The sequence below is a fragment of the Brienomyrus brachyistius genome, chromosome 4 (genome assembly GCF_023856365.1).
Source record: "Brienomyrus brachyistius isolate T26 chromosome 4, BBRACH_0.4, whole genome shotgun sequence".
NCBI classification, from domain to species: domain Eukaryota; kingdom Metazoa; phylum Chordata; class Actinopteri; order Osteoglossiformes; family Mormyridae; genus Brienomyrus; species Brienomyrus brachyistius.
The window spans coordinates 26,194,682-26,207,426 of NC_064536.1; the positions used below are offsets into that span (position 1 = coordinate 26,194,682).

A 12,745-nucleotide genomic window follows, 5' to 3' on the forward strand; every position below is an offset into this window, starting at 1 on the left:
AACGTGATCTTCATCCAACCACCACCCGCACCACAAAACAACACTTCTAAGCAACCATACCAACAAAACGTGGGACGTGACCATAACATTCCCCGCTGCAAATTTCTGAATCTTCGGCATCTTCATGCAAGGCCCACTTCTGCTCAAAAAGCCAAAATCTGAACTTTTCAGTAATGACTTTAGTAGTGTTATGATATATTTAAAACCCTGAGGACTCATCTTCGTAAAAAATTTTCCCTCGTAAAATTATTTTTCACAGAAACCCTCTTTAAACAGTCAATGAACCAGTGTTTTTAACACTGGCTGTAGATCTGAACAAGCTACCTTGAGGGATCGACACGTCAGGGCCAAGCTTGGTAGAGCAGGGCGGGACCTTTCTCTCATTGGCCATCTCAGTTGCAGTGGGCGTGACTGGCTGTGTGCGGAGGAAATTAACCCGGAGAGCACATTGATACTGACGCAACATTTCACGAGAACTAACAACACACACTAAGACAAACATACACTCGTGGTCGTCATTTTAGATGCACAGGAATAGAAAAGACACGCAAAGGGCACGAGGACACGCACACACACCTTTTCAGGGACAAGGTCTTTGCCTCTTGTGTCTTTTCGCTGCTCTTCCCTCTCACCATTCACGTTGGCCTCCTCTTCAACACCTGAAAGTCGGAGGGGTATTCCGGTAAATCATTCAGACTGTGTACTGCCCCTGGACTTCTGCCCCGCATCTGATGAAGTAGTGGAGTTGCAACATTAGTAAGCAAGTTTCAACTTCGGTGTAACTATAGATCACTTTTTGAAACTGTTGTCACCTTTAATATCACATTCTAGTATAACTCGCTTAACTGTTACTGTTACACTCAAATCAAAGCGCATTAATCAGAGCAGTAAGATAACAGGATCAGCACAGCTTTCACAGCCTAAGTTTTACTCTCAGTCTGTCTATCAAGAATTATCTCTTATACCACAGGACCCAGCTAATCCCCTTCACCAATTATTCAATAGCTACCATTAAAGAGTTCCTCTAGCCAGGAAGGTTACACATAAAAAGCATTTCATTTCCTCAAACTTCAGGTTTGAAATTTGTATTACTGCTTATATTGGGATTTTTATCGGTCGTTTTTCATGATTACTTATTGTGTTGGTTACTGTTGTGTTATGTATGAGCAACAAAGTAGGAGAGAGTTGAAACTGTGGAGGACAGCGTAGTAATTTTATGGAATGGTCTATTTTTTGGGGAGTGATGAATGAAGGCAAAATAATTAGGGGAGGGCGGGGATATGTCCACCCAGTTCCTACTCCACTGTCTGTGAGGAATGTCTGTGATTTTATAACATACAATAAAATTTTCTTGAATCTTGAATCACTAAGCAGCCATTTTTCTTTAGTTTTGAATGTGAAGGTGCACGATGTGCCAGTAACTGAAAGTGGATGTGAAATGGCTTTCACATCCTTAGTGCAAACAAGACGCTGCCTGTTCTCAGGACGCGCGTGATCCTCACACAGATCCTATTCACGCTCACCAGTCCTCTTCAGCTTCCCACAGCTGCTTCTTCTGAGCTTCTCACTCTGATCTTTCTTCATTCGCTTTGATTCCATCCAACCATTATTCTGACTTTTTTCACTTCCTCTCCATACTACCCCCCCCGGCCCACCCTCAAACTCTGTTGCACATGTTGCTCAGAAGGACTGTTTTTCCATTTTCCCTCCTTTTTTTGGTCTTAAAGAGACCCTCTTATAAGCGCCGTAATATTTTAGTACCTTCTCTTCCGAGGGTCCGAGTTCTGAAATCAAAGGTGTTTGTGTTCCCTGTTAAGCGCCTGAACTTATGTTGTCTCTGCTTCTTTGATAGCTGAGATAACAAGCATCTTTTCTTCTGCTAAACTCGCCTTGCCATTCCACTCATGGCCATGACTGGAAACACGCTCCCGGTTGATATTAACTCACTCGCTTCAGGTTGTCCCGCTCGTTTATTCTCTCACCTAAAATATCTTACCATCCGACACTGTAAACTGCTACAAAAGCACCCCTGAATGTAAAAAACTCCCACACTAATGTGGTATTTTTCATAGTAAAAAAATCTACTTCCATATTGTGAAAAAACATTAAACTTGAACAAACAACTTCCTGACAAATTGCAGTACCGGGGCTTTCCTGCAGGCGGCGCTGTCTCAGTTTTGCCAGGCTGGGCTTGCTGCTCTGAGGAGGGGGGTCTGGTTTTACCCCATATGGAACTGGTCCCTCCAGACCTTCTCCAGTCTTCCTCCTTTCTCCCAAAGGATGGAAATTTGCTTGTCTTTCCATCAGGGTGTATGCAGGTGTCTGTTTACTCATCTGCAGGTCCTGGGTAGCTTGCTGGTCTGTTGGCGTTACCAACACCATCTGTCTATCTGCATGTCTTTCTGAAACTGCCCTTCTTTGCAGCTGAGTGTCCAATGGTGCCTGGCTGTCTGCCCATATAACTACACCCATCTGGGCATCTGTCTGTCTGTCTGACAGGGTCCGTCTGTACGTATATGTATCTGATGCAGCCTGTCTGTCTGCCTGTTTAAATAAACCTACCTGTGCATCTGTCTGTCTTTCTGGTAGGGTTCGTCTGTATGTGTGTGTGTCTGATGCAACCTGTCTGTCCGTCTGCATCAGAAAACCCATCTGTGCATCCATTTGCCTTTCTGACATGGTCCGTCTGTGTGTATGAGTGTCTGATGCAACTTGTCTGTCTGTCTGCATCAGCAAACCCATCTGTGCATCAATCTGCCTTTCTGACAGGGTCTGTCGGTATGTATGTCTATCTGATACTGCCTGTCTGTCTGTCTGCATAACCAAACCCGTTTGTGCATCCGTCTGCCTTTCTGACATGGTCCGTCTGTATGCACGTCTGTCTGCTGCAGCCTGTCTGTCTGTCTGCATCACAAAACCCATCTGCACATCTGTCTGTCTGTCTGATAGAGTCCGTCTGTGTGTATATGAGTCTGACACAGCCTGTCTGTCTGTCTGCATAACCAAACTCATCTGCCCATCTGTCTGTCTCTCTGACGAGGTCCGTCTATGTGTATATGAGTCTGACGCAGCCTGTCGGTCTGCCTGCATAACCAAAGCCATCTGTCCATCTGTCTGTCTTTCTGATAGGGTCTGCCTATATGTATGTGTATCTAATGCAGCCTGTCTGTCTGTTTGTGTAACAAAACCCATCTGCCCATCAGTCTGTCTTTCTGATAGGGTCCGTCTGTGTGTATAGGAGTCTGACGTAGCCTGTCTGTCTGTCTGCATAACTAAACTCATCTGCCCATCTGCCTGTCTCTCTGACAGGGTTCGTCTGCGTGTATATGAGTCTGATGCAGCCTGTCTGTCTGTCTGCATAACCAAACCCATCTGCCCATCTGTCTGCCTTTCTGATAGGGTCTGTCTATATGTATGTGCATCTAATGCAGCCTGTCTGTCTGTCTGCATAACCAAACCCATCTGTCCATCTTTCTGTCTCTCTGATAGGGTCCGTCTGTGTGTATGTGAGTCAGATGCAGCCTGTCTGTCTGTCTGCACAATCAAACCAATCTTCCCATCTATCTGTCTGTCTGACAGGGTCCGTCTGTGTACATTTGAGTCTGAGGCAGCCTGTCTGTCTGCCTGCATAACCAAACCCATCTGCCCATCTGTTTGTCTGCCTCCCACAGTACGTCTGTGAGTAAGTGCATCTAATGCAGCCGGTATATCTGTCTGTGTAACCACACCCATCTGCCCATCTGTTTGTTTCTCTGACAGGGTTTGCCTATATGTATGTGTGTCTGATGCAGCCTGCCTGTCTGTCTGCTTAAGCAAAACGATCTGTGTGTCTGTCTGTCTTTCTGATAAGGTCTGTCTGTGTGTATGTCTGTCTGATGCAGCCTGTCTGTCTATCTGTGTGACAAACCCCATCCTCCCATCAGTATATCTTTCTGAGAGCGTCCTTCTGTGCATATGAGTGTCTGATGCAGCCTGTCTGTCTGTTTGCATAACCATACCTATCTGCGCATCTGTCTGTCTTTCCGACATGGTCCGTCTGTATGTATGTATGTTTGATGATGTGTGTCTCTCTGCATGTCTGATCAAATCTGTCTGCCTTTCTGTCTGTCTTTCTGACACATTCTGGTTGTCTGTTTGTCTTTCTGGCACCCCCTGCCTGTCCATCTGTCTTTCAGGCACCATATGCCTGTCCATCTGTCTTTCTGACATTGTCTGCCGGTCAATTTGCCTTTCTGGCATTGTCTGCCGGTGTGTCTGCCTTTCTGGCAACATCTGCCTGTCTGTATGTCTTTCTGGCATTGTCTGCCTATCTATTTGCCTTTCTGACATTGTCTGCCTGTCCATCTGCCTTTCTGACATTGTTTGCCTGTCTGCTTGTCTATCTGGCATCGACTGCCTGTCCATCTGCCTTTCTGACATTGTCTGCCTGTCTGCTTGTCTTTCTGACACCGTCTGCCTGTCCATCTGCCTTTCTGACATTGTCTGCCTGTCTGCTTGTCTATCTGGCACTGTCTGCCTCTCCATCTGCCTTTCTGACATTGCCTGTCTGTCTGCTTGTCTTTCTGACACCGTCTGCCTGTCCATCTGCCTTTCTGACATTGTCTGCCTGTCTGCTTGTCTATCTGGCACTGTCTGCCTGTCCATCAGCCTTTCTGACATTGCCTGTCTGTCTGCTTGTTTATCTGGCACTGTCTGCCTATCCATCTGCCTTTCTGACATTGTCTGCCTGTCTGCTTGTTTATCTGGCACTGTCTGCCTGTCCATCTGCCTTTCTGACATTCCCTGTCTGTCTGCTTGTCTATCTGGCACTGTCTGCCTGTCCATCTGCCTTTCTGACATTGTCTGCCTGTCTGCTTGTTTATCTGACATTGTCTGCCTGTCCATCTGCCTTTCTGACATTGCCTGTCTGTCTGCTTGTTTATCTGGCACTGTCTGCCTGTCCATCTGCCTTTCTGACATTGCCTGTCTGTCTTTTTGTCTTTCTGTTATGGTCTGCCTATCCATCTGCCTTTCTGACATTTTCTGCCTGTCTGCTTGTCTATCTGGCACTGTCTGCCTGTCCATCTGCCTTTCTGACACTGTCTGCATGTCTGCTTGTCTATCTGGCACTGTCTGCCTGTCCATCAGCCTTTCTGACATTGTCTGCCTGTCTGCTTGTCTATCTGGCACTGTCTGCCTGTCCATCTGCCTTTCTGACATTGCCTGTCTGTCTTTTTGTCTTTCTGTTATGATCTGCCTGTCCATCTGCCTTTCTGACACTGTCTGCCTGTCTGTCTGCCCTTGCACTGTCTGCCTGTCTGTCTGCCCTTGCACCGTTTGCCTGTCTCTCTGCCTTTCTGGCACTGTCTGCCTGTCCTCCTGCCTTTCAGGCACCGTCTGCCTGTCTCTCTGTCTTTCTGACACTGTCTGCCTATCTGTCTGTCTTTCTGGCACCATCTGCCTTTCTATCTGCCTTTCTGGCACTGTCTGCCTGTCTTTCTGCTTTTCTGGCACTGCTTGCCTGTCCATCTGCCTTTCTGGCACTGTCTGCCTGTCCTCCTGCCTTTCAGGCACCGTCTGCCTGTCTCTCTGTCTTTCTGACACTGTCTGCCTATCTGTCTGTCTTTCTGGCACCATCTGCCTTTCTATCTGCCTTTCTGGCACTGTCTGCCTGTCTTTCTGCTTTTCTGGCACTGCTTGCCTGTCCATCTGTCTTTCAGGCACGGCATGGCTGTCAGTCTGTTTTTCTGGCATCGTCTGCCCCTCTGTCTGTCTTTCTGGCACCGTCTGCCTGGCTGTTTCCCTTTCTGGAACCATCTGCTTGTCTGCCTGTCCTTCTGCCCCTGTCCATCCTAATGCCTCTGGTGCTTTGGGTTTGCCTGCATGAGTGAGGGAAAGTGTCAGCCTGTTCACCTGTGCCGTTGAAACCGTCTGCCTGTCTGCCTGTCTTTCTGCATCTGGCTGCATATACATCTGTATGTCTGTCATGCTTTGCCTGTCTGTCTGCATGTGTACCCCTTTCTGTATGTCCTTATGTCTGTCTAGTGTGTCTGTCATCATGGACACCAACTGTTTTTCCCCCCAGTGGGATGCTAGCCTGTCTGCTGGCTTCTCTGGCAGTCCCTCCCAATCTCTCAGTGTACTTATTCCCAGCTGTCTCTCCATTCTACCATCAGCCCCTGATTGTCCATGATGTATTTGTCTGTCTGCTCCTGTCTGCATGTCTGAACTTTCCTGAATATGTGTCTGTCTCCCCATTCCTGGCCGTCTCTCCATTGTTAAGATGACCTCTATGTGCCTTTGTGTCTTTGTCCCTGACTGCCGCTCCATTGTAGGTCCCATGCCTGGCTGCCTCTGTGTCTGCCTCTGTCTTTCAGCCCCTGTTTCTTTGTCTGTTGATGGTTCCACCCTTGCCTGTGTCTCCCGACCTGTCTGTCTGTCACTTATTTTGTCCACCACTTCCACTCCCTGTGGCTGCTTCTCTGTGCCCGGCTGCTTCACCATCGTTAGATCTGATGCCCCCTCTCTAGGTGTCCGTCTGTCCGTCTTAAGCTGTTCATCTTTCACCGGGTCCACCTCCCCTTGTTCAAATGACTGTTTCTCTGTTCCTAAATGTCTGTCTGACATCGTATCTTTCCTCGTCCACTTATGTGACCTTCTGTGTGTTGTTCTCTGCTTGTCTGTTGCTTGATCCACTTCTGCTTGTTTAAGTGTCTGTTTGTCGACCACTGACTGCCTTTCTGTGACTGATTCTGGCTCTGCCTTTCTCTGTGTTGGCCTCTCATTTTCCTGGGCTGATTCAGACCGCTGAAAGAGAAAAGCACATCTATTCAGAAGAACGAGTCCCTTCTTGAGTATAAAAATGGATACAGTAGATGCTGTATAAAAAATTGACATACTTAATGGAGCATAACAACGTTCATTATCAACTGTATCCTTCCCATCAACATTTTATTTGTATTTCTCAAGCAAAGTCAGTGCTCTAAGGATTTAAAATCCATCTCGGCTTAACAATTGCGAATAAACAGAAGGGTGCTTGGGCTCAAAAGCCCTGGATAAACAGATGCAAAGCAAAATATTTACTTATAAAAACTGAGAAATTATCCTTTTTTTTTGGGAAAAGCCATATCGGGGCTCTAGCACATGCTTGGGATAACGTCCTACCGGTTTGAAGGATAGGAACAGAGGTCGGCTTCCTTCTGTCGAGCCACCCTGATCCTCCCCCCTCTGCAGTCCCAGCTTCCCGTCAGCCGCCTCACTGACCGGCTCCGGCTGCCTCGGGGGCTGAAGCAGTGTGTACACGTTTTCCGTGGCAATGCTGACAGGAAAGGCATGGGAGGCGTTTCCAAGCAACCTCAGATGCTGGAGTCTGTAGTTCTAATCCACCCACATAGCTACATTATCTCAAATGCATTTGTCTTTAAGTCAAGTTTGATGTTTTATTGGTCCAAAACATGTACTTAACATGTAGATTTACCTGTTGTTCATCTACTCAATAGATGAGGTAAATCATACCGTGTACAGGTCATGAGATGTAGCTCTCACAGCATATTAATAAAAACAGATGAATTTTGCATATTAGGCAAGTACAGTTCTCACGTCATAGAATTACATCTCAGTTTCTTACCCAGTGGGCGCTGTGGCCACTGTCCGACACTCGTCCCCACAGGCTCCGCCCCATACACTCAAATCTGTACCCTGATTGGCCTGTGCAGAGTGACGGTGCCTACGGAAGTTGAAGATGGCCAGCATGTTCCGCCGCTTCTTTCTCCTTAGGGATTGGGCCTTGTGAATTGATGACAGTTGACTGTGACAGATGGGGGGGGGGGTTAAAATAAATAATTGAAAGACAGAGACAAGCGTTTGGTACAACATCGATTTTCCAGCACGAGCTCAAGAAGCCACCATCCAGCCAAGCCAGTGAATCACAGCAACAGATCCCCTACCTAAACCCACCATGTGCTCCTGCCCCTGTGCACCCACCCCCATGGCCAACAGTAGGACTAACACAGAGCCGTTGCTAGGCTACACCTCCTGTCACCCAGTGCCGACAGAGAGAAGGGAGCTTTTACTACACAACCAATAAGCTCAACGACACCTGCGCCCGTAAAACATCTCAACGTGATACAAGATGCGTAACATGCAGCCAAGTACATTCAGTTAGTGCAGGAACGTGAGCCTTCCTGGCTGTGATCGTGAGCAATCCAGTGTGTGCGTGTATGTGTATGTTTCTGCAATAATTACACTGTGAGGACCAGATTTACCAACAATGTGATAAAAATCTGTAACTTTTTACCTTGTGGGGACATTTTTTTGTCCCCACTAAGACAACCTCAATTTTATAAAAAAAAAATCTGTGCAATCAAAAAAATTGAAAGTGCTAAAAGTCTATGGTATTTTCTTTGGTTACTTTTGGTTACACGTGGGACTGAGTAAGAGTCAAGGTGGTCATGTTTTGGATTAGGGTTATGCTCTTAGAAATGAAACGAGAGTTCCCATAATGAGTGTGTGTGTGTGTATGTGCATGTGTGTGTATATATGCACGAGCGGGTACACCTATCCTTATGGAGACACAATGTCCCCATAAAGGGAAAAATATAATTTTTTTTAAAGGGAAAACTCTATTCTAGAAAAATCGGTGACTGCTATGAAAAAGTTAAAAATGCAAAAACTCTTGTATTTTGCTTGGTTACTTTTGGTTATGGTTAGGGCAGGGTGGGGGTTAAGGTTGGCATAGTTAGCGTTAGCATTTTTCACATAGAAGTGAATGAGCGGGCCCCATAAGGATAGGTATACCCTACATGTGTGTGTGTGTGTGTGTGTGTGTGTGTGTGTGCCTCATCTCTACCCCGTACCTGTCTGGCAGCACCCTTTTGGTGTAAAAATCCGGGAGTCCGTCGTCGAGGGGCGTGGCCACTCCATTCTCCGTGCAGTGCTGGCGAACAAGAGAGTAACAACAGAAGCAAAGTCATCCTTCACATAACAGTGAAATCTCCATATCTCACTTCTTTTAAGTCTCCAAAGAGTGGTAAGTGATAATGGGGGGTGCAATTGTGTAGTTAATTTCCTGGTTTTTCCACCCGGAGGATGTGCCAAGGAGATTTAGGGAGTCAGACATGGTGGAGACAGAACCAGTACTAGCGGGCCCAGCATTGTCTACATGGAACAGGATGCGTTCGAGTGCAGAGCCAACCGGGGTGCAGTGTGGCGTGTGACCCTTCAGACTGATAAGGATCCGCATCAGTACATGATCTAAGCCTACGCCCCTGGGAACGCCCTGCCTTTCAAATTAGCGCAACTCGCTGTTTACGCGCATCCAAGCGATTAGTCATCCTTTCTGGTTTAATCGGCTTCTTCAGGACCTGTCTGGAAGTGCTCCAGGTTCAATTTATAAAGCGAGAGCAAGGGGGGCCTGATGCAGCTTTCAGCCGAACCTCTGGTCAGGTTCGCAGTCTGAATTATGCATGAGTTACTAAATTAGGTTAAAAACGTTGTTTGTGGGCAGAATCGGTGAGGGATCTTTGGAATTAGAGAGGGAGTAGGGCTTCCAGGAAGCTAACAGGTCATCAGTGTGGAGAGTACTCTTCCAATGAGATGGCTCAATTCAGATCTCAATAATGTGTTTTTCCAGAGTCCATCTATGACTGATGCCTGTCTGCCCACCTTCCTGAGATTTGACTGTAATATCTGCAGCTCCTCACCGAGTACAAGGGACCGTGTCCTCCCCGGTGTCTCCGTGGTGGCCTTGGCCTGACTCGGGTCACATGATGCAGAGGTGCGCCCTGGGTAGGCAAAGTAGCCAGGCATTCCCATGATGCTGAGCTGGATAGAGGAGATGATAGAGGCGGTGCAGAGGGTGGGGTTGAGGAACTGGAATCATCACAGAGACCTGGGACAGAGAGAAGTGGGTATGGGGTAGAAACATCACCATTAGCTGGCACAGTGACCAAGTTCTTAGCCACATAGCACCTCAGTTCATGATATAGGGCTGGAATCTCACTCCCACTCTTGTATGCAGCTTCCTCTGTTTTACACATGAGTTTGTATTCATTGTGAAGGCCTGGCATCCTGTCCAAGGTGTCCCCTGACTGTCCAAGGTATCCCCTGACTGTCCAAGGTATCCCCTGTCCAAGGTGTCCCCTGACTGTCCAAGGTATCCCCTGTCCAAGGGGTTCCCTTGCCTGTCCAAGGTGTCCCCTGTCCAAGGTGTCCCCTGACTGTCCAAGTATCCCCTGTCCAAGGTGTCCCCTGCCTGTCCAAGGTATCCTCTATCCATGGTGTCCCCTGCCTGTCCAAGGCGTCCCCTGCCTGTCCAAGGCATCCCCTGTCCAAGGTGCCCCCTAACTGTCCAAGGTATCCTCTATCCATGGTGTCCCCTGCCTGTCCAAGGCGTCCCCTGCCTGTCCAAGGCATCCCCTGTCCAAGGTGCCCCCTAACTGTCCAAGGTATCCTCTATCCATGGTGTCCCCTGCCTGTCCAAGGTGCCCCCTGCCTGTCCAAGGCGTGCCCTGCTTCTCCAAGGTGTCCCCTGCCTGTCCAAGGTGTTCCCTGCCTGTCCAAGGTGTCCCATGTTCAAGGTCTCCCCTGCCTGTCCAAGGCGTCCCCTGCCTGTCCAAGGTGTCTCTGCCTGTCCAAGGTGTTCCCTGCCTCATATGCTGCCTTTGCAGGGACTGGGAATGTTCCAGGGTCACTGTGACCGTGTGCTATAAGTGGGTATGGAAAATGGGTGGATCTGATGATATTCTAGCATTTATACATGCTATTTATTAATATGACATCTAACATCTAACTCTTAGTCTTACTGATTTATTATTAGAATATAACAGTTAGTAGGGGCGGCATGGTGGTGCAGTGGTTAGCACTGTTGTCTCACACCTCTGGGACCCGGGTTCGAGTCTCCGCCTGGTTCATGTGTGTGGAGTTTGCATGTTCTCCCCATGTCGTCGTGGGGTTTCCTCCGGGTACTCCGGTTTCCCCCAACAGTCCAAAAACATGCTAAGGCTAATTGGACTTGCTAAATTGCCCATAGGTGTGCGTGTGAGAGTGAATAGTGTGTGAGTGAATGGTGTGTGAGTGTGCCCTGCAATGGACTGGCCCCCCATCCTGGGTTGTTCCCAGCCTCGTGCACATTGATTCCGGGATAGGCTCCGGACCCCCCATGACCCAGTAGGATAAGCGGTTTGGAAAATGCATGGATGTTAGTGCTTTACTGTACGTTTTAACGGTGAAACAGGGTGATGCAGAATGATAGGGGAGAAGTATAGAAATTGCAGGCAGAGAATTACATGGAGAAGCACGGGGAAAAGACAGAGATTAAAAACTAGAATTGAAAATTTGACTCAGTTTATGCGGAGCTTCGTTCATCCCCCCTGTGTTTTTCTTAAAGGATACACACAAATAAGTAAATTCATTATATAAGCTGCTGTTAAAACTATGGTACACGATGTACGTATTGCACTTATTGTTATTCTAGCGTGTGTTTATCCCAGAGCTGCAATGCTCATACTCAAGCATCCTGTTGATTTCTGAGTGTTTGTACTTTACAGTAAGTAACACACAGCTTTATTCAGCTGGAATACTTCGTATTTCCGCAGTAGCTGTGAAATGGGCTCCCACACCTCCAGGACTCTCGCTCCAGGCCTGTGTGTAGAGTTTTTAAGATTTCATACAGGTATTCTGGCACCCAGCCCAAATGCATGCGGTTAGGTAAATAAATCCTTGTGTTAGTATTGGTCTCATCCAGGGTGTCCTCAGTTGTTTGCCCTGTCCATCCAGGGATAGACTGCAGGCCGACCATGACCCAGTAGTTATGGAAGGTGCTGGCCCCCCATCCTGGGTTGTTCCCTGCCTCGTGCCCATTGCTTCCGAGATCCCTCTGGACCCCCCACGACCCAGTAGGATAAACGGTTTGGAAAATGGATGGAAAATGGTAGTTGGTAGAAACCAAACGCATGAAATGTTTGTCAACCATTTCAGATGTATAATTTTCTTTTTGTTTATGAGTAGCATCAAATGAACACACTAAAGCCTTTGAATTTAGCAACTTCAATTAGCCTTAGCATGTTTTTGGACTGTGGAGGGAAACCGGAGTACCTGGAGGAAACCCCACGACGACATGGGGAGAACATGCAAACTCCACACACATGAACCAGGCGGAGACTCGAACCCAGGTCCCAGAGGTGTGAGGCAACAGTGCTAACCACTGAACCACCATGCCGCCCCTTACCAACTATTAGCGGGAAAGTATTTAGTAAAATTGTGTATATTTAATATCAATATTATCCTAATCAAGTATTCGAACCGCATGCCCAGCACAAGTGGGGTTTGCATGTCCTGATGTCCTGAGTTTCCTCCAAACGGGGGTGTAGGGAGAAAATGTGACAAAATGTCTCCTCAGGCCTCTCGCTAATCAGACGAAACACAAGCTCCCTTAGAATACAGAAATAGAATCAGAAGGAAACATTTATGATCTTCATCAACAGGGGGCCCTATTAAGTGCTGGGGCCCCTGAATCTGTCAGGGTATCCATGCCCCTGCCTCCAATAAACTGTGCCTCTATATGTCCCCCCAATGGGTGGATGGGGGGGATATATCCCGCGACGGCTGTTCGGGGCGCCCTGTGCTCTCAGGCTCGCCGTGACCTCACACTAAATTAGCCAGTCGGTGACAGGGTGTAATATGACATGCTTTGTACTGGTGCTCCTGTTGCCATGCCAATGAAAGACAAGTGGTTTTGAGTTTGAGGGGTTGACGGGGATGCGCTCAC

At 47.7% G+C, this 12,745-nt stretch overlaps 1 protein-coding gene across 8 annotated transcripts in view; it reads right to left on the reverse strand.

The window, feature by feature from the left end:
* The window catches only part of LOC125739700 (uncharacterized), a 38,968-nt gene that overhangs the window by 1,733 nt on the left and 24,490 nt on the right, over positions 1-12,745 (reverse strand). For 2 of the 8 annotated variants that reach the window (XM_049010089.1, XM_049010092.1), the window contains exons 31-37: positions 9,681-9,868; positions 8,835-8,914; positions 7,607-7,786; positions 7,144-7,297; positions 2,145-6,786; positions 577-659; positions 325-415 (exon numbers count right to left, since the gene is read on the reverse strand). In XM_049010089.1, coding sequence (XP_048866046.1) covers positions 325-415; positions 577-659; positions 2,145-6,786; positions 7,144-7,297; positions 7,607-7,786; positions 8,835-8,914; positions 9,681-9,868 — 5,418 coding nt within the window. Of the gene's footprint in view, positions 1-324; positions 416-576; positions 729-2,144; positions 6,787-7,143; positions 7,298-7,606; positions 7,787-8,834; positions 8,915-9,680; positions 9,869-12,745 lie in introns of those variants that run through there. The other 6 variants (XM_049010094.1, XM_049010095.1, XM_049010091.1 and 3 more) reach the window with 5 other exon arrangements.